The following is a 22,265-nucleotide window of genomic DNA, read 5'->3' as shown; positions in this document are numbered from 1 at the left end:
CGGGATGCGCACTGTAGCAGTGCGCCACCGGGCCGGCCCCAATGACTCTTAGACTTTTTGTCCCTTAGTGGCCCACTACAGAAAATTTGGTGCTTATTATGGAAAATAGATTCCATGATTCCATTAGCAAGCATAACACCCACTTTATAACTTCTCAGAGTGTATATTTGTGGTCTCTTTGCTTCCGGTCATGTTTCCTTCCATCTTTCTTCCCATCTGCTACCAGTTACTGTTCCAGAACATAAAATAGGGTCCTGTCTCTGCTTTAAAATCCTTCAGCAGCTACCAGTTGCCATCAAGATAAAAGCAACAGCAATAGCCACCATTCACTGAGAATTTACTATGTGCTTTCTCTAGTTTCTCACTCCACCACCCAGCCATACTGAAGAACTTGCAATTAAAATCCTTCAGCAGCTACCAGTTGCCATCAAGATAAAAGCAACAGCAATAGCCACCATTAACTGAGAATTTACTATGTGCTTTCTCTAGTTTCTCACTCCACCACCCAGCCATACTGAAGAACTTGCAGTTTTCTGAGTACACTAGGGTTTCTCACCCTCTCTATGCCTTCAGCATAGTATTTCTTTTTTCTGGACTGACTTCTCATCTTTCTGTTTCTTTCCTTTGTCTGGCTAACCCCTCTCATCCTTCAAAATATAGTTCATCTATCTCTTCTCAAGGACGCCTTTCCTTACGTTCTTCCTCTTCTGCCTGGCCCAGTCACCAACCCCTGCTATGCTAGATTAAGTGTCTTTCTTAGATATTTACATAAAACCCTGTGCAAACCTCAATCATAGCTCTCATCACATTTTGAATTGTAATTTGTTGCTTGCTTGTCATTCTTCGAGACCAGTGGTTCTCAACTTGGGGCAGAATCACCCAGGGGACATTTGTCAGTATCTGGAGACATTTTTGGTTGTCACAGTCAGGATGCTACTGCCATCATCTAGTGGGTAGAGGCCAGGTATGATGGTAAATAAACATCCTACAATGCACATAGCAACCCCCCCAACAAAGAATTATCAAGCCCAAAGTGTCATTAGTGCTGAGGTTGCAAAACCATACTCTAGAGTTCCTTGAGGTCTAGGACTGTGTTTTTTTACCTCTTTTTCCAGCACACCCTTTTGTAAGGTCTGTTACTTACTACGTATTCAGTAAATGTTTGAGTGGATCAATGAATTCTTAGCAGAATCAATTACCAAGTTTTCAGTTTGTGTATCTGAAAGTATATACTGGGAAACCAAAGACTAAATGTATGAGTTTGTAAATATTTGAATTACCAAATGATTTTCCATTTCATTTCTGGAGAGCAGATTCACCTTGAGCATTTAAAAATTTCAGTTGACATAGCTTATTTTCAGTTCTTATCTCTGGTAAAGTAGTGAGTCCCGTATATATCTTCCTTATTAGAAACTGATAATATTTACTCTTTTCACTTTAATTTTGGAGAAGTCAAGGCTTATATATTACATACCACATGTAGTTTTCATGTTCTGAATTGTAATTTAATTTGAGTCTTACTAGAATACTTATGGATAAAATTTTTATAAATATACATTTCTGAAATTCAGTTTTTAATTATTATTGCTTATTATCAATTGTTTGGGTTCAGGAGTGCTAGGGCATCGTGATTTTTTTCTTAAGATGACTAAAAAAGAACATTACGATTTTATGTATTGTTAAAGAGAAAAGCATTTAGCAGCAAAAAAGAAGAGAATGAACTACTGATACAGGCTACAACATAGATGAACCTTGAAAAAATTATGCTGAGAGAAGCCAGTCATGAACGACTATACGTATTGTATGATTCCTTTTATATGAAATGCCCACAATAGGCTTCTTAGAGAAGCAGATTAGTGGTTGCCAGTGGTGGGATGGGCGGAGGGTGAAGGTAGGCAGTGACTGGTAATGGGTGTAGGGTTTCTTTTTGGGGTGATGAAAATGTTCTAAAATTGATCGTGGTAATAATTGCACAGCTCTAAGAATGTATTAAAAACCACTGAACTCTACATCTAAATGGGGGAATTTTATGGTATGCGATTATATTCCAATGAAGCTGTTAAAAAAGAAAAATTCAGTCAAAAGTGAGTAATTCAAAAGATTTACCTCCCAATTGTTTCATTCAGTGTAGTTTATTCTCTTAGGTTGAAAGAATTACATAAAAAAAGGTCTTATAACTAAAAGTGTGCAGTGTTTTCTTTTTTTTTGGTTTGAAAAGGATGCAATTGTGCATTTGCTTAGTCTTATTCCTTTAATTCACGTAGCCTATTCCTTAATATCGTTCTTTGTGTTTAATTCTTGATCAAAGCGTTAGTAAAAAATGGAAGGTAATACCTTTTGTGTACTTCAGAGAGAAGACAACACTGGAATGTATTGTACCTTGGGCAGTGGTCTACCTTGTGGTGATTGTTGTTTTATGTGTTGCAGGGAAGGAGACTGGTGGGAAGCAAGATCAATCGCTACAGGAAAGAATGGTTATATCCCTAGCAATTATGTAGCGCCTGCAGATTCCATTCAGGCAGAAGAGTACGGCACTGCTTCATATTTTATTAATTATTTTTATTTTTAAAATGTTTTAATGCACATTCCACTTAGCCACAACTTTACACACACGCAATTACATACCAGTCTTAATACGGCTCATGTATCATATTAATAGATGCTATTTGAAAATTAATAATTAATGTCATAGTATCTACTTAGAGTAGTGTCATAAATGAATCTGCATCAGTCATACTGCGTTTAGTCTCTCTCCTTTTGCTTCTTTTTTAAAATATTAACCCTTTTCATTCTCTGCATACTCAGTCACTTTAAAAATTTACCTTCAGTTAGTAGTATTGTATCAGTGTTAACTTCTTGATTAGATTCTTGCATTATGGTTATGTAAGAAAGTATGCTTGTCTTTTAGGAAGTATACCCTGAAGTATTTAGGGGTAATGGTTCAGCATGTTTGCACCTTACTCTCAATCAGTTCAGAGGGAAAAAAATATATCTGTGTGTGTGTGTGCGCATGCATGCATGCATAAACACATACATATATAGAGGGGGAGAAAGAGTATCACAAAGTGAAATGTTAACCAAGTTGGGGTTTATGGGGGTTCTATGTACTGATCTTGCAACTTTAAGAAAGTTCACCTTCAGTGACATATTACTTTTAGGTCAAACTAGTTTATCTGGAATCCATAAATGCTGCTTCATTTTTATATCATAACACTTAACAAAGTGCCTTGTATATAGTAGGTGCTCTGTCAATATTTGTTTGCTTTTACTAATGTTATGTAATTTGTCTCATTAGTTCTCTGTTCTGCTGTGGCATTTGACACTTCATGTTTTTTCTTTTGTCTTATGCCAGTATTCTTTGAGCTCTTCCACAGCAGAGACTGTCATTTCTGTTCACAAAACTTTATGAAATAATAAAATCCACACAAATTTAGAGTTCCTAATAATGTGGGTGTGGATACTTGCATCTTACTGAATACAGATGATAACACTGTTAGTGCAGAACCACCTCTGTTCTTCTTACTATAGTCTTAGTATTTCCCTCTGTTGCCAACAAAAGGATTTACTGTTTTTAAGCTATGTTCTATAGCTATGCTTTATCATCCACCCTAACCCACTTTGTTCTTATTGATACTTATATATATTTTTTCTGACCCTCATACCTTTCCAGCTGAGAACACTTATTTTTTTTCCAGATGGTATTTTGGCAAAATGGGGAGAAAAGATGCTGAAAGATTGCTTCTGAATCCTGGGAATCAACGAGGTATTTTCTTAGTGAGAGAGAGTGAAACTACTAAAGGTATCCATATTGTTATATTAATATAAGGATAAAAATTTCCTTGGGAAGTATTTTCAGAAAGATATAGTAAAAGGATTCATTTTCTCTCCTAGGTGCTTATTCCCTCTCTATTCGTGATTGGGATGAGGTAAGGGGAGACAATGTGAAACACTACAAAATTAGGAAACTTGACAGTGGTGGATACTATATCACAACCAGAGCTCCGTTTGATACGCTGCAGAAATTGGTGAAACACTACACAGGTAGGTGAATATTTCAAAGGTAAAAATTATTTTCTATGTTCTGTTTTATGAGGGCAAAATCCATATCTTCATTTCTCTTAAGGTTTAACACAGTTTTTACATACAGTGTGTGCCCAGTAAATGTCTGTTGTATTCTAGTTTTAAAAAGACAAGTGATAGTACCTTAACTGAGTTGTTGGATAATGTGCTAAAATCAAATTATGATCATTTGAGTCCTTTGTTTTATTGGCATAGTGTTTATATTGGAGTTTCGTTTCATAACGTGTAAATACCAAGATAGATAATGAAAATAAATTTTAAGAACATACGAGCAAATGTTTTATTTATGGACACTTACTAGGTAGGTAAAACTAAACACTTAACTTAAAAGCTCTGTAAGTTGTCCTTTTGGATTACCATCCCCTGCATGGGCTGCATCATGTAAGTTTTCCTAAAGTATAAATCCAGTGAAATTTGGTCTGGAGATTTGTTTTTCCCATCCTAGAAAATGAATCTATAGCAACTATAGACATTCCTGTCTTTCAAGGACCTTTGAAAGGTAGTCAATATGAGAGTCTTGTGTCTCAGTTTTTCAATACAAATTTAATATATGAATGCATCTAAAAGTCTTTAAATGATTGATACTAGGGGAGGGGAAGAAATTCCATGATAATTTCTTCTTCAAGGACAGCGAGCTGCAACCCGAGTTTGTCAAGTCAACCAGTAATCTTGACATTGACATCACTTGTAATTGCCCTTGTTAGAATGAATTTGTGTGGTTACTGGATGAGAATGACAGGGAGTGTGTCATTTACAAAAAGAAAGTCTGTCTAAGCAGGATTCACAAGTCAAGCCGTTATGACTCTGGGGTTTCCTGCCTTTGTGTCTCCCTTATTTAAAAAATCAGTCCCCTAGCCAGTTAGTTCACTTGGTTTGAGTACAGTGTTATAACACCAAAGTCAAGGGTTCAGATCTCCATACTGACCAGCCACCAAAAAAGAGAAAAAGGGTCAGTCCCCTAAATAAACTTTTCTCTTGATTTTTGGTATGCCTCTAACAGATAAGTGATAGCATTCTCTTTTGTAATTAATGATAGCATTTTCTTTGGTAATAAATAAAGTCCAGTAGTCAAAAGCAGAAATTAGAAAGCAGACAGACCAGGGTTTGAATCCCGTCTCCATCACTTACTAACTGTGGGAACTTGGGAAGGTTGCATTAAGTTTTCCAAGCCTCATTTATATGAGATACTTGTAAAGTGCTGAATTAGCACAGTAGGCTGGAACGTAATAAGTATTTAGTAATAATAATAACTTAAAAAATGTATTTAGCATTTGGTCACACCTGTCTCAGCACTGGACAGATCATCTAGGCAACAAATCAACAGAGGAACAGTTAATTTCCGAGATGGAGAGAACAAATCTATGGTTATTAGAGGGGAGAGGGGGAGGGGAAGGGAAAGGAGAGAAGGGGGAGGAGGGATTGAATAAAGGATCTAAAGAATAAGTATGACTTGTAATAATGATTATGCTAATAAAAATGTTTTAAAAATCCTGTAACTGATATTATGTAAAAAATTGTATTTAACAAAATGTTTCCCTTCTTATATATACCTTATGTATTGCTTTGTATAGACAATTCCCTTTTTGTGTTTGTTGTTATAGTAAAACTGATAGGACATTATGCTTTTGTTTTTCTACAATTTAAACTTTTAAAAATGTTGATACACTTTATGTACCTTAATTTTTGTGTAATCCATTTCACAGTGTAGTTTATTTATTTATCTAGAACATGCTGATGGTTTATGCCACAAGTTAACAACTGTGTGTCCAACTGTGAAACCGCAGACTCAAGGTCTTGCAAAAGATGCTTGGGAAATCCCTCGTGAATCTTTGCGACTAGAGGTTAAACTAGGACAAGGATGTTTTGGTGAAGTATGGATGGGTAAGAAGCGTGAACTTTTGTTTTTTTGTCATTGTTTAGCCATAGATTAAATTGCCACAGTTTATGATTAAATATGTTTAAATATTTAAGGTAATTGCTCTTCATTGAAGTTTGGTCTAAAATCCCTTAAAATATAGATTGAAATAGTAAAATGCATTGTTTCTCTAGGAACATGGAATGGAACCACAAAAGTAGCAATCAAAACACTAAAACCAGGTACAATGATGCCAGAAGCTTTTCTTCAAGAAGCTCAGATAATGAAAAAATTAAGACATGATAAACTTGTTCCACTATATGCTGTTGTTTCTGAAGAGCCCATTTACATTGTCACTGAATTTATGTCAAAAGGTATGTGTATATTAGTTCCTTTTAGGGTATTTGTGTTGATGAATTTTTAAAACGTCTTTATTTTTATTTTTATCCATGTACAGTTGGCCCTTGAATAACATGGATTTGAAATGCGTGAGTCTACTTATATGCAGATTTTTAAAATAAATATATTGGAAAACTTTTTGGAGATTTGCAACAATTTGCAAACACTCACAGATAAACCATGTAGCCTAGAAATACTGAAAAAATTAAGCAAAGGTTAAATATGTCGGGAATACATAAAGCGTATGTAGATACTAGTCTGTTTTATCATTTACTACCATAAAATTATAATTGATTAATTAATTTATTAAAACTTATGCACACTAACCCAGACCAGACATGTTGCCATTTGCAGTTGAGAGCAATGTAAACAATTGTAGAGATGCAGTATTAAATTCTAACTGCATGATACGGTACTACTGTAGTCAGCTCCTGTTGCTGTAGCCCTGAGCTCATGTGTTGTGAGTATCCACTTAAAATGCTTTGTGACGCTAATCATCCCCACAGAAGCAGCTCTCTCTGCAGTAAATTGCTATCGCAGTGAAAAGTAATCTTTCACTCTTTCTGTTCCTTATTATCTTCTTAATAATGTTTCCTTTTCTCTACCTTACTTTATTGTAAAAATATAGTATACGATGTACATATGACATACAAAATATGTATTAATTGACTCTCCATATTATCGTTAAGGCTTCTGGTCAACAGTATGCTTTAGGTGGTGGAATTGAAAACTTAGATTTTCAACTGCTCCAGGGGGTCGGCTCCCTTAACTCCCCCCACCTACCTCACCCCTGTTGTTCATGGGTAAACTGTAGATTTTTATTGTATAGTGTTTTTTCGTTTCAGATTTTTATGTAGACATTTGAAAAGAAGAAATCTGATACTTTGTTTAACAGAATAGTTACTGAATAGTTTCAGAGGACAGTGTAAAATTTAAAACAAAAATTAAGAAGGGAAAATTTATTTTTAATGTAGGCTTGAGTAAAGGAAATGGAATAGCTTGGAAAGTGAAAAATAAGAAAGTATTTGCAAATTGAGTTAAAATGATAATATCAAAAAGATATCTTTAGTACAAAAGCAAAGAAATAGGTAAAGGAAATTAGTTTCATCTCATTTTAATATAAACATAATCCCCTTGCTCAGGATTCCAAGAACCTGCTGTTTTCTGCCACTGTCAACTGAAATTTATCCATTCTTCTAAACCCCAGACCACAGGGGTGGGATCGTCAGTAACAGGGTTGGTTATTGGCTGGGACGAAGAGAAGGGAAAGCTGACGCTCTTTCCTCTCTTTCCCTTTGCTAATGATGCTTTAAAATAGGACCCAGTAAGTCAGAAAATATGCCAACAAGCCTGATTTTTACCTATTTTGAGTTTGATCAATTTTTTTTTTTTACTCTTTTGAATCAGTTGTCCATCTATAGTTAAAGCCACTGAGTATGTCAGTCTGTCTTGACCAGTGATGTAGTTCCATCTAGTGGTGACAGGGGCAACTACAACCTATTTGCTATAGGAAAAATTTTCCCCTCAAAAGGGCCTGAAACCAAAAGTGAAGAAGTGACATAGCCTATTAATTGATAGCCAGAACAAACCTAAAGCCCTAAATCACATGGCACTCTTTTGATGGAACTTCTATTGCAAACAACTGCCAGATGTGCCATTTCAAAGAGTGCATTGGATGAACTAGAAGAGAGAGACAAGGAGGAAATTTTTTTTATTTTTATTTATTTATTTCATTGAAAGATAATTGATTATACATATCTGTGAGGTACGGTGTTGAATATCAACACTTGTGTGCAAAATGTGATGCTCAAATCAGAATAATTTCAACAATAATATTCAACATCATACAACATAATCCTATTTTGTGGCCCTATACCAATTTCTTGCTAACCTCCTTTCACCCTCCCCTTTCCCACCTCTGGTGGCCTCAGTTCTCTTTTATCCTTTTGAAAATCCATTGAATTATTGTGATTCTTTTATGTCTCTTTATTTATTTGTTTATTTCTTTAGCTCCTACTTATGAGTGAGGAACTGCAGTGTTTCTCTTTCTGTGCCTGGCTTGTTTCTCTTAACCTAAGTTTCTCTAAGATTGTCCATATTGCTATGAATGGCAGAATTTCATTCTTTGTTATGGCAGAGTAGTGTCCCATTGTGTATATATACCACATTTCCTTTATCCAGTCTGTCGGTGGACATTTACATTGGTTCCAACTCTTGGCTATTGTAAATAGAGCTGCAAAGAACATGGGAGTGCAGGTATCCCTTCAACATGATAATTTCCATTTCTTTGGGTATGTACCCAGAAGTGGGATTGCTGGATTGTATGTTGGTTCTATCTGTTGTTGTTTGAGGAGCATCCATACTGTTGATGTGTATATCACATTTATTGACTTGCGTCAATGTAAATGTTGAATTATCCTTGCCTCCCTGGGATGAGTCCCACTTGATCCTGGCTTATAATTTTTTGGGTGTGTTGCTGAATTTTATTCACTAATATTTTGTTGAGGATATTTGCATCTATGTTCATAAGAGATATTGGCCTGTAGTTTTCTTTTTTTGTTTTGTCTCTGTCTGGTTTTGGTATCACGGTGATGCTGGCCTCATAGAATGAGTTTGGGAGAATGGCCTTTGTTTCAATTTTTTGGAATAATTTGAAGATAACTGGTATTAATTTCTCTTTAAAGGTGTGGTAGAATTCAACAGTAAAGCCATCCGGTCCTGAGCTCGTCTTTGTTGGGAGACAGCTGATTATTTCTTCAGTTTCATTGGTGGTTGTTGGTCTCTTCAGATCTTGTATTTCTTCTTGGTTTAGTCTTGGTCGTTTATGTGTGTCCAGAAATTTATCCATTTTCTTCAGGTTTGCAAATTTGTTTGTAATAGTCTCTAATGATTCTTTGTATTTCTTTTTTTTTTTTTCCCCTTTTTGTCTTTTTTTACTGACCATAGTCTTGGTCGTTTATGTGTGTCCAGAAATTTATCCATTTTCTTCAGGTTTGCAAATTTGTAATAGTCTCTAATGATTCTTCGTATTTCTTTTTTTTTTTTTTCCCCTTTTTGTCTTTTTTTACTGACCGGCAACGGGATCGCAACTCTCGGTGTCGCGCCCGCACCGCGCTCAGCCAGTGAGCGGGAACCGGTCTCCACATGGGATCTGAACCCTCGGCGGGAGCGCCGCCACACTCCCAAGCGGCGCACTCTCCAGTGCGCCACCGGGCCAGCCCAGATTCTTTGTATTTCTATTGTATCAGTTGTAATGTCTCCTTTCCCATTTCTCGTTTTTGTTATATGGCTCTTTTTTTTTTTTTTCTATTTAGCCTTGATGACAGCTTGTCAATATTTATCTTCTCAAAAAACCAACTTTTTGTTTCATTGATCTTTTGTATCATTTTTTGGTTCTCTATTTCATTTAGTTCTGCTTGATCTTAATTATTTCTTTCCATCTACTAATTTTGATATTGAATTGCTCTTTTTTAGTTCTTTGAGGTGTAGTGTTAGGTTGTTTATTTGAAATCATTCTGTTCTTTGATGTAAGCATTTATTGCAATGTTTCCCTCTTAGTATGGCTTTTGCAGTATCCCATACATTTTGGTATGATGTATCTTTATTTTCATTAGTTTCAAGAAATTTTTTTTTTTCCCTTTTTTTTTTGTCTTTTTTCGTGTCCGGCAACTCCCAAGCGGCGCACTGTAGCAGTGCACCACCAGGCCGGCCCTCAAGAAATTTTTTGATTTTCTGTTTCATTTCTTCTTGAACCCATAGGTCATTGAGGAGCATGTTGTTTAATTTCCATGTATTTGTACAGTTTCCAGAGTTTTGCTTGTTATTTCTAGTTTTAATCCATTGTGGTCTGAAAAGATTTCAATTTTTAAAAATTTCTTGGGCCAGCCCCGTGGTGCACTCGGGAGAGTGCAGCGCTTGGGAGCGCAGTGGTGCTTCCCACCGCGGGTTCAGATCCTATATAAGGATGGCCGGTGCGCTCACTGGCTGAGCGTGGTGCGGGTGACACCGGGCCAAGGGTTGCGATCCCCTTACTGGTCACAAAAAGGACAAAAAAAATTTTTTTTGTTGAGACTTGATCAGTGACCTAACACGTGGTCTGTCCTGGGGAATGTTCCATGTACTGATGAGAAGAATGTATATTCAGTAGTCATTGGATGAAATGTTCTGTAGTTATCTACCAGGTCCAATTGATCTAAAGTGTAGTTTCAATCCTGTGTTTCTCTGTTGGTTTGTTGCCTAGATGATCTGTGCAATGGAAAGAGGGGTGTTCAGGTCCCCAACTATTATTGTATGGGGTCTGTCTCTTTCTTTAGGTCTGATAGTGTTTGCTTTATATATGTGGGTGCTCTGGTGGTGGGTATATATATATTGATAATTGTGTCTTCTTTCTGGATAGATCCCTTTATCATTATATGGTGTCCTTCTTTGCCTCTTTTTATGGTGTTTGATTTAAAGTCTGTTTTATCTGATAGAAGAATAGCTACTCCTGCTTGTTTTTTATTCCTATTTGCATCGTGTTCCTTTTTCTGTCCCTTCATTATTAGTCTGTGTGTGTCTTTACAGATGAGGTGAGTTTCTTGTAGACAGCATATATTTGGGTCTAGCTTCTTAATCCACACAGCCAGTCTATGTCTTTTGAGTGGAGAATTAATCTATTAACATTTCGTGTTGTTATTTAAAGTTATTGTCATACTCCTGGCATTTTATCTATTTTTGTTTGGATGTTTTAAATATATTTTGTTCCTTTCTTTCCCTTTTATTGTTTGTCCTTGGTGTTTATTGGTTGTTTTGAGGTGGTGGATATAGTGTCTTTCTCTTTCTTGTTTGCATTTTTGTTCTCCCAATGCATTTTGTTCTGTCTTGTATATTCAAGGTAGTGATTATCATTTTTTGGATTCCATATGCAGGACTCCCTTAAGGATTTCTTGTAAGGCTGGTTGTGTGGTCATGAACTCCCACAGTTTTTGTTTGTCTGGGAGATACACTGTTTCTCCCTCATTTCTGAAGGATAGCATTGCTGGGTATAGTATTCTTGGCTGGCAGTTTTTTTCTTGCAGTATTTTGAATATATCATCTCATTCTTTTCTGGCCCGTAGACTTTCTGTTGAGAAATCTGCTGTTAGTCCGATGGGGGCTCTCTGATAAGTGACTTTTCACTTTTGCTGTTTTTAAGATATTTTCTGTCTTTGAGTTTTGCTGGTTTGACTATCATGCGTCTCCAAGAGGATGTTTTTGAATTGAGTCTGTTTGGTGAGTTTTGAGCCTCCTGAATCTGAAGGTTCATGTCTCTCTTTACGCCTGGGACATTTCCTGCTATTATTTAATTCAGTAGTTTTTCAATGCCTTTTCCTTTCTCCTCCCCTTCCAGAACACCCATGATTTGGATGTTTGTGCATTTATGGTTGCCTGCTAGCTCTCTAGATTTTCTTCACTTTTTGGATTCTTTCTTCTGCCTGCTCTAATCTGCTGCATAAGCTCTCAAATTTTTTTTCTTCCATTGATTGAATCCTTCAGTTCAAGGAGGTTCTGCTACATTCTTTTTTTTTTTTTTTCCCCTTTTTGTCTTTTTTCGTGACTGGCAACGGGATCGCAACCCTCGGTGTCACGCACGCACCGCGCTCAGCCAGTGAGCGGACCGGTCTCTATATGGGATCCGAACCCTCAGCGGGAGCGCCGCCACGCTCCCAAGCGCCACAATCAACCGAGTGCGCCACCGGGCCGGCCCGAGCTACATTCTTTTTTTTTTTTTTTCCTTTTTGTCTTTTTTCATGACCGGCAACGGATCGCAACCCTCAGTGTCACACCCGTACCGGCCCGGGACCGGCAACGGGATCGCAACCCTCCGTGTTGCTCCCTGCACCTTGCTCAGCCAGTGAGCGGGAACCGGTCTGTACGTGGGATCTGAACCCTCGGCGGGAGCGCCGCCGCGCTTCCCAAGCGGCGCACTGCAGCAGTGCGCCACCGGGCCGGCCCTACATTCTTTTTTAAGGCATTAATCTCTTTGTAAATTTCCTCCTCATGTCCTGGATAGTTTTTCTCATTTCATTGTGTCATCTTAGTCTTCTCATATCTCATTGAGTTTCCTTCAGATTGTTGCTTAGAATTCCTTTTTAGTCATTTCAAGGGTTTCTTTCTGTATGGGGTCTGGTACTTGAGAATTATTGTGTTCCTTTGGTGGTGTCATATTTTCTCATTTTTTTCATATTTCTTTTATCTCTATGTTGATGTCAGGTCATCCCGTAGAGCAATTGCTTCTATTACTCTTGGCTGTGAGGAGAGAGACTTCCTCCTGTATATATGTTTTTTAATTTTGACCATTAAGCACGGTGTTTTAGTATTGGTCCCAGGTAGATGGAGTAGTATAGTCTCTGTGGGGGTGCTTTGGCTATATTCAGTGTTAGAGTTGTGCATGAGTGCCTCTGTGGCCTAGGCACTTAGTGGTTTCTTGCTAAGGTAAATAACACTGTGTTGGTTCATCAAGGACATAGGCAAGCTCTCAAGTTTTTTGGAGAAGCACCTGGGTGCCCTGTCACTCTTTGGCTGGAGTGGGTGACCCTGGGCAGGCTTACTGGAACCCTGGCTGGCATCACATAACCCTGATGGGTGCACTGGGATATATTGGAGCTCCTCAGTTTGAATGGGTGATCCTGGGTGGGTTTTCTCTTTCCTTTTTCCTACAGGCAGAGGCTCTTCCTGGGCCCTTGCTTCCCCCAGTTGGGGGATGGGTTGGTGGTGATTGGGAATTTTCTTCCTTACTGTATTTGGGTATCCTGGGTTTCCACACTCTTTGGGATGGGGGTCTGTGTGTGTCTCCCCAGATCAAGGCAGTTGCATGGGCTGTGCACATACTTCCCACCCATAGGTATGCTACTGTGTATGGCAGCATAATTCCCCCTGTGGGTTGGACCACTGGGTCTTGGGTCAGTACTTGCTTATCTCTTTCCCTGGGCTCTGCTGGTGACTCTCTGTGTCACTGCAGTCCAATGGGTTGTAGGCCACCTGCACAGTGGCTGTGGTGGCAAGCCCCCTTGCATTGGCAGTGGCTGTGAATGTGGCGGATCACACCAGGCAGCAATGTCTGTGGCAGCAGCAGGGTCTGCCCTTGGCTCCTGTGGTCCCACGTCCTTCTGCCATTTCTCCAAGGGGAAGTTTACATCAAGATATTAGTAGCATAAGAAATATAATGGAGGTAAGGTCTATTTGTCTCTGTGTATTGATTTCAATAGTTATTTAATTGGGGGAACATGGTAGAATTCTGTGTCATCATATCACTGGGTTAGGATAATTTCCAGAGGTGGAAGATTTAGAATACAAGATAACGGAAGGCCTTTCTAGTTTTAAGATTGTAATTCCCCATTTTGGTATTCAGTTACTTGGCAGCTGGCCATCTATAATGCATCCCAAACTCATTGCCTCTTGTTCTCCAACATAAAGCCACTATTCTGGACAGATAGACCTTGTTGCCCCTTGTTTCTGTTACTTGTTCATGTTATTTCATTTACTTGGGATTTGGTTTTCCTATCACTTGACCAGTCCACCAACTACCCTTCACTGATTCTCTAATCCATGGTCATGTGTTGCATTTAGTTGTCATTTTCCTTTAATCTGGAACCATTCCTCAGCCTTTCTTTGTTTTTCATAACATTGTCATTTTTGAAGAGAATGGTCCAGTTTTATGTTTTATAAAATATGCCTTAATTTAGGTTTGTCTGATATTCTTGATTAAATTCAAGTACATGGTAAGCTTTTATCCAGTAACAGAGATGCAGCAACCAGACTTTTCTAGCCTTTCTCTTTATTTTTATTGATAGAACTTTGCTGTTCCATGGTACCTTCTGTTAAAATTAACAGAAGTTGGTCAGACCAGCACTTCCACATTTAGCCATGTGTATTTAGTTTTAACTACCCTAAGATATTCCCAGTGTCTGAATTCTTGATTCAGATTGACTTAAAAATCGGTAAGTATCTTGATGAAAGCAAGGAGAGAATCCCTCTGATCAAGTGAGGTTATTGCATTTCCCCTTTTTTTCAAATGTTATCAGGAGGAGTTTTCAAAATTTTTGTGTGGAGACCTCTTCTAGAATGTTTAAAATAATTATTCAAAAATTCCAAAAGTACAAAAAATATTAACAAATGAAAAGCTAAGAAGTTTTGTGTTGTGCTTTGGTGATTTGTTTTTTTCAAAATTTTTGTGTGGAGACCTCTTCTAGAATGTTTAAAATAATTATTCAAAAATTCCCAAAGTACAAAAAATATTAACAAATGAAAAGCTAAGAAGTTTTGTGTTGTGCTTTGGTGATTTGTTTGGGGGTGGAAAGGAGTATTTGTTTCAATCCTAATGTAAGATTTGCTTATTTTCCATGAATATTTTACTTTGTCTTACAGGGAGCTTATTAGATTTCCTTAAGGAAGGAGATGGAAAGTACTTAAAGCTTCCGCAACTCGTAGATATGGCTGCACAGGTATTTTCGTGTGTGTGTTTGTGTATGTATGTATATATTTATCCATTTGAATTGAAAGTATACACTTAAAATGTAAAATAATTTTAGTGTAATATTGTAGTTTATATAGTGAAGAAATAGAATTTTAGAACTGGAAGAAACATCAGAGGATAAACCATTGTGAGTTCCTAATGTTATAGATAATATAGTGTCTGAAGACCAGAGGTATCTAAAATTCACATCACTTGTTGGTAGCAGAATCAATAGTAGAATCAGTTATTTAACTCCCAGTCCAGTGCTGTCTTGAATCATATGGCCTTTTAGAAAATATGTGCTTCCACAAATATAAAGTCTATATCTATTTACATTTCAATTGATATATTTTAAACAGAAAATTTAAACAGATGAGTGCTATTCCAAAGAAAAGATTAGGCATCTAAAGTGTATGCTGAATTTTTTATTTAAGATAATCCAGGGGCTGGCCCGGTGGCGCACTGGATAGTGCGCCGCTTGGGAAGTGCGGCGGCGCTCCCGCCCGAGGGTTCGGATCCCACATACAGACCGGTTCCCGCTCACTGGCTGAGCGAGGCGGGAGCAACGCCGAGGGTTGCAATCCCGTTGCCAGTCCCCGGTCCGGTACGGGGGCAACACTGAGGGTTGCGATCCGTTGCCGGACACGGAAATAAGACAAAAAAAAAAAAAGAAAAGATAATCCAAAACAAGACGGCAATATAGTTATAAATGGGACTCTTTTACTCTTCCGAATTTGTGTTTTAGCTATAAAGTGAAAACCGTTAAGTTTCCACTCAGCTATGTGGTAGGTATTCAAGGGGCCTTCAGTTCACATGCTGGTTCTGGAGCTCTTACCTCTCAGCCAGCATCCAAATGTCCACAGAATCTGGTACTTTGGAGAAACTTTATACCAAGAAACTATACCTGTGAGACACGCATATGCCAGACCTGGCTCATGCTCCTGAGTTCAAGGCTCTTAGACATTCTGTGATAGAGGGGTCAGCAAATCTTTTTTGTAAAAAAATAAGCCAGGTAAATGTTTCAGACTTTGTGGACCACATACAATCTCTGTCGTATCTCCGCTTCCTCCTCCTTCTACAGTCCTTTAAAAATGTGAAAACTATTTGTCGTTCTGAGGTCATACAAAAACAGGCTGCATGTCACATTTGGCCTGCAAGCTGTAGTTTGCCAACCTCTACTTTGTAGTGAGATTTACACCAGGACATCTTAGGTTGTGCCTAACATGGATCTTGATGGGCTTGTGTCCAGAGGCACTAATTAACTCTGTGATTTATCTCTTCTTCTAACCACTGACACAAGAAGACTTTAGGACATTGTGCTGCTAATGGTGACTGGATATACTCGGGGGTTGAAAGTCTTGGCTTTCAAAGTAGGTGTCAGATTTTTGAAATCTAAATTTAGCCTGCTTTTTTTATTATAATGTTTTTAATTTTTCCAGTTACGTGTTAGACTGTGCCCTGTTACTATAATCTCCTTTTGAGATATATGATCTTTCAGTGATCTGATTTAATATTAACCAAAATTTTCTCCCTGCTTTCCTTTGTATCATGTTTTGCTTTTTTTTTTTCTTTCCAAGATTGCTGATGGTATGGCGTATATTGAAAGAATGAACTATATTCACCGAGATCTTCGAGCTGCTAATATTCTTGTAGGAGAAAATCTTGTGTGCAAAATAGCAGATTTTGGTTTAGCAAGATTAATTGAAGACAATGAATACACGGCAAGACAAGGCATATTACTTTTACATAAATGCTTATAACCTAATGTTCTGTGTTTTTTCTTAAAACTCCTTTGAACATACAGGGTTTTATAGAATAAGAATACTTCTAGGTCACCTCAGAAAAGTCATAGAAACATTGATTTTATTCATAAAATTATATACACTAAGTACCACTATGGCTATCTGATAGTTATTTCTTCTAAGGATGAACTTGACTAGGTGTTCTTTACATTATAAATATAGCAAGTAATATCCTCTTTACACTTTTTTTTGGCATGGCAACAAATAAGCGTTTTTTAATTCCTTTCGTAATAAACTTCATGAACCACTGAACTATGGCCTTAGACCAGAGGTTCTCAGTCAGGGGCAATATTTTCTTACCCTTCCCCCAGGGGACATCTGACATTGTGTAGAGGCATTTATGGTTGTTACAACTCAGGGACTTCTACTGGCATCTAGTGGGTAGAGGCCAGGCATACCACTAAACACCCTACAATGTGCGAGCAAGACACCCCACAACAAAGAATTATCAGGCCCAAAATGTCAGCAGTGCCAAGATCGAGAAACCCTGCTTTAGAGCTTCCTTTTCAGCCTCCATACCTTTGTGCCGTTACCTCCAGCTGGAATATCTTCCTGTTCTTGTGTAATCTTTATGTATAAAAATCCTAACTATTCTTTAAGGCTTAACTTAGCTGTCACTTTTTAAATGAAACCTTTTGTGATTGCACCAGTGAAAATTGATCTTCCATTTGTTTAAATATCTTAAAGAACTCTATTTTACAGCCCTATATACACATATGTGAATAACTTCACACATGTAAGACACCTATAATCTTAAATATTTGAGTAAATTAACATGGACTTTTAAAACTGATAATAGAATAAAATTTTCTAACAAGATATCATAAAATAGAAAAGAGATTATGCTCAAAAACCAGTAGACATTAGAACGCAACAGAATATGCCCTCATGAGCCAATAGCTACCTACAGTTGTTAGGTGCCAGACTGTTTCTTAAAAGTTACAGATCCGATTGTGTGGTAAGAGCATGTTTAGTTTTGTGTGAAACCACCAAACTATCTTCCAAAGTGGCTGTACTATTATGCATTCCCACCAGCAATTAATGAAAGTTCCTGTTGCTCCACATTTTTGACAGCATTTGGTGTTGTCAGTGTTCTGGATCTTTGTCATTCTAATAGGTGTGTAGTGGTATCTCATTGTTGTTTTAATTTGAAATTCCTTAATGATTAATGATGTGAAACATCTCTTCATATGCTTATTTGCCATCTGTATATTTTCTTTGGTGAGGTGGCTATTCAATTATTTTGCCCATTTTTTAATCACAACCTTCTTTTCTTATTGTTGAGTTTTAAGAGGCTTTTTTGGGGGGGTATGTTTGGATAACAGTTCTTTATCAGATGTGCTCTTTGCAAATATAGTCTCTCAGTCTGTGGCTTGCCCTCTCATTCTCTTGATATTGTCTTTTACAGAGCAGAAGATTTTAATTTTATTATTCAAGTCCACCTTATCAATTATTTCTTTCATGGGTTCTGCCTTTGGTGATGTATCTATGCCATACCTGAGGTCACCTAGGTTTTCTCCTATGTTATCCTCTAAGAGTTTTACAGTTTTGTGTTTTACATTTAGGTCTGTGAGCCATTTTGAGTTAATTATTGTGAAGAGTCTAGACCCGTTTTTTTTTTTTTTTTTTTATGTTATTGAATATCAGGAAGAAATGGGATTTATTTTAATATAAATTTCTAAAATTAAAGAATTTTTCCCATGTATCTTGTACCTTTGAAGAATTTGACACAGACACAAGAGGTATATTAACAAGAGATTAGCCTTGCTCATGCTATGTTTACACTAATAGTTTTTTTATACAATTAACTTAAGCAAGATTGTCAATATTGTTTTAGGTGCAAAATTTCCAATCAAATGGACAGCTCCTGAGGCTGCACTGTATGGTCGATTCACAATAAAGTCTGATGTATGGTCATTTGGGATTCTACAGACAGAACTGGTAACAAAGGGCAGAGTGCCTTATCCAGGTAAGCTTGCATTTCATTAGCTCTTGGTTATCCCATTAGCAACTTTAACAGGAGTTTATTAGGAGCAGAAATGTAAGGCGGGAAAAGGCCTTTTTTCTTCTCTCCCTAGCCCTCCCTCCCCCATCCTTCTCTTTGCTGTGACATTGTATGGACAGCAGCCAATGAGAGCCACAGTCGGTGACACAGGGCAGGCACAGGAGGTGCGCCCTACGTTCACCTCTGCTTTCTCCCTTAGGACATTTTCCACAAGGGCCTTTTATCTGTACTGTTCTCTCAGATAACACATGTATCTTAATTATCCTGGGTCTTTTCCCCCCACAAGTAACTCTTCTTTTCAGTAATGTGACCAGTTTATTTTCGTAAATATGTGTAAGTATTTGCCTTGTTTTTCCTCAATAGACTACTGTATTTTGAGAAGATCTTTTTCATGTTTTATTTTTCTTAGCAAAGCATATTTATAAACCATACTTTAAGAAGTTTATCTGTCATTAAAATGAAAAATAAAAAAGTTTCCTTCTCAAAAAAAGACATATAGCTTCTGGAGGCTTTTCGGCTCACTTGAAATTCAGCTACAAGTGAATATTCTTTTAGTCTGTTACTTCTCAAACTCTTCTACTAAAGTATCCCAATAGTTGAGGCTAGTGAAAGCCAATCTTCAGGAAAAACTATTCTGGTAATCTTCTGGTTTTTGCATGTTATCTAACATATCCCTCCTCCCTAATACCTCCACACATACATCTAATGCCACTGTATTTTATCACCCACTTTCCCTTGTTGCTGGTAATTGCTGATACTTACACTGGGAGAGGCTAACAGGAGGTGGTGTATTGTCTACATAGGAACAGCAGTTAAACAGACAGCTAGCTCTTCCTCAGGATATGGAAGCCAGAAAAGAGTGAAATTCTGTCTTTAAAGTGCTTGCGGGAAAACAGCTGACCTAAAACACCAGCAACGAAAAAATGTTGGCCAGCTACCAGAAACAAAAAACCACTTATCAAATTTATAATGTATATAAAGTAAATTTTATGACAGTAATAACACAAAGGACAGAGGGATAAAGGAGCAACAGGTAAATTGCTCTCAGTTTCTTTCACTGTTTGAAAAGTGTAAAAGTGCTTATTTAGATTGTAGTAAATTAAAGAAGCATGTTGTAATCTCAGGGATTAACACTGAAATAATATTAAAAGAAGGTAAAATAAAAAGCTAATAGAGGAAAGAAAAAAATGGAATAATGTAGAACACTTACTTAAAATAAAAAGCAAGAGAGGGGAAAGGAATACAGAAGCTCCTTTACTTATAATGGAACTACATCCCAATAAGTCCATCGTTAAGTAGAAAATACCATAAGTCGAAATCCATTTAATACACTGATAAATCCGTAGTAAAGTTGGAAAACATAAGCCAAACGATCAACTACATCCCAATAAGTCCATCGTTAAGTAGAAAATACCATAAGTCGAAATCCATTTAATACGCTGATAAATCCGTAGTAAAGTTGGAAAACATAAGCCAAACGATCATAAGTTGGGGACCATCTGTGGGTGGGACAAACATTAATTAAGGATAGTAGAATTAAACCCAACTCTATTCATAATTGTATTACATGTAAGTGCACCAAACATTCCAATTAAAAAACAAAGGGATAAGACTGGATTTTATGTACACAGTACATAAATGCTGTTTATAAGAGGCATACTTAAATATAAGGTATACAACATGATTGGAATTAAAGTGAAGGGCATGGCCCTGGTAGGTTTGAACCACCAACCTTTCGGTTAACAGCCAAACAATTTAGATTGTAGTAAATTAAAGAAGCATGTTGTAATCTCAGGGATTAACACTGAAATAATATTAAAAGAAGGTAAAATAAAAAGCTAATAGAGGAAAGAAAAAAATGGAATAATGTAGAACACTTACTTAAAATAAAAAGCAAGAGAGGGGAAAGGAATACAGAAGCTCCTTTACTTATAATGGAACTACATCCCAATAAGTCCATCGTTAAGTAGAAAATACCATAAGTCGAAATCCATTTAATACGCTGATAAATCCGTAGTAAAGTTGGAAAACATAAGCCAAACGATCGTAAGTTGGGGACCATCTGTGGGTGGGACAAACATTAATTAAGGATAGTAGAATTAAACCCAACTCTATTCATAATTGTATTACATGTAAGTGCACCAAACATTCCAATTAAAAAACAAAGGGATAAGACTGGATTTTATGTACACAGTACATAAATGCTGTTTATAAGAGGCATACTTAAATATAATGTATACAACATGATTGGAATTAAAGTGAAGGGCATGGCCCTGGTAGGTTTGAACCACCAACCTTTCGGTTAACAGCCAAACGTGCTAACCAGTTGCGCCACAGAGACACTGACTGGAATTAAAAGGACGGAAAAAGATATACTATGCAAATGCTAACCAGAAGAAAGCCTACACGTAGCAGTAGACTTTAAGGCAAGAAATATTACTGCAGACAAAAGGGGNTGCTAACCAGTTGCGCCACAGAGACACTGACTGGAATTAAAAGGACGGAAAAAGATATACTATGCAAATGCTAACCAGAAGAAAGCCTACACGTAGCAGTAGACTTTAAGGCAAGAAATATTACTGCAGACAAAAGGGGACATTTTATAAAGGTAAAAGAGTCAATTCGACAGAAACATAAAAATCCAAAATGAGTATGCAACTAACTTCAAAATATATAAAACAAAAATTGATATGATTGGGATATTCTAGTTCAATGTTCAGATGAGAATCAGAATATAAACAAGGTGTAGATTCCCAGTCTTTAAAGAAGAAAAAAGACATACTGCATAAGCATCGCTGTCTTTCTGGTGATTTGAAGAGGATTCTGAAAGAACTTTACACATGTGGCACAAACCCGGCCACTGCAGGCTCTTCTCACAACATGCTGTCCACTTTAGAGCAATAGCTTCTGTTCACTAGTCTTATTTTGGGACAGTAACAAACTTTGGCAATTGCAAATAGGTATGAAATGTTTAAATTTATTGTCAGATTGGTAAATGTTTACCATTTGATTTTAAGTACTGACGATCTTAGAATCTTTCTGTCTCCTTTTTTACCAAGGAGCGGGGATGAGAGATCTGGCTTCCCACTGGGCACAGGGAGTCATGTCTCACTTGGAAGCTCAGAAGTTCTCTTACAGGAAATGATTCTCTTCCTGAAGACAGAGAGTTTCTCTTAGATGCCATCTCTGCCGTATTTTACTTTCGTAGCTGGTGGCATAAAATAATTGGATAGTTCTGATTATCAGAAAATTCTGAAGGGTCTGGTTTTGAATGAAGGAGTTTATTGGTAATTAGAAGTTATTTTTGTAGGTTAAGACTTATTTATATTGATTAATTTTAACAGTTAATTAAAATAGTAAAGAAGCATAGCATAAAAGAACAAAGGCATAAGACTGGAAGAAAAGATTTCCTATTGTAGTAAGCCATCGTTGAATGTTCATTCCCTTGCTTCTTTCTGCTTCTCCTTTACAACTTCTGGTTATATTTCTGTGGTTGGTAAAGAGTATTGGATTTCACTTCTAAAGATGATACTGCCTGCTCAGATGAAAAGCTCAGAAAACTTTCAGGTGTTGTTCCCCAAAGTCATTCAGTTTCCTTTAATAGAAAAACAACAACAACAACAACAAAAAGAAAAACCCAAAAACAAAAAA

At 37.1% G+C, this 22,265-nt stretch overlaps 1 protein-coding gene across 1 annotated transcript in view; it reads left to right on the top strand.

Annotated features, from left to right (window-relative positions):
• YES1 (YES proto-oncogene 1, Src family tyrosine kinase) overlaps window positions 1–22,265 on the top strand; it is a 27,526-nt gene that overhangs the window by 2,998 nt on the left and 2,263 nt on the right. Inside the window, exons 2-10 of the mRNA XM_008582688.1 lie at window positions 2,309–2,327; window positions 2,428–2,526; window positions 3,696–3,799; window positions 3,892–4,041; window positions 5,806–5,961; window positions 6,130–6,309; window positions 14,720–14,796; window positions 16,385–16,538; window positions 18,447–18,578. Of these exons, the coding sequence (XP_008580910.1) occupies window positions 2,309–2,327; window positions 2,428–2,526; window positions 3,696–3,799; window positions 3,892–4,041; window positions 5,806–5,961; window positions 6,130–6,309; window positions 14,720–14,796; window positions 16,385–16,538; window positions 18,447–18,578 (1,071 nt within the window). The remainder of the gene's footprint in view (window positions 1–2,308; window positions 2,328–2,427; window positions 2,527–3,695; window positions 3,800–3,891; window positions 4,042–5,805; window positions 5,962–6,129; window positions 6,310–14,719; window positions 14,797–16,384; window positions 16,539–18,446; window positions 18,579–22,265) is intronic.

The sequence above is a fragment of the Galeopterus variegatus genome, unplaced genomic scaffold, assembly GCF_000696425.1.
Source record: "Galeopterus variegatus unplaced genomic scaffold, G_variegatus-3.0.2 Scaffold2696, whole genome shotgun sequence".
In the NCBI taxonomy this organism is placed as follows: Eukaryota; Metazoa; Chordata; class Mammalia; order Dermoptera; family Cynocephalidae; genus Galeopterus; species Galeopterus variegatus.
This window is presented reverse-complemented; position numbering and strand designations above follow the sequence as displayed.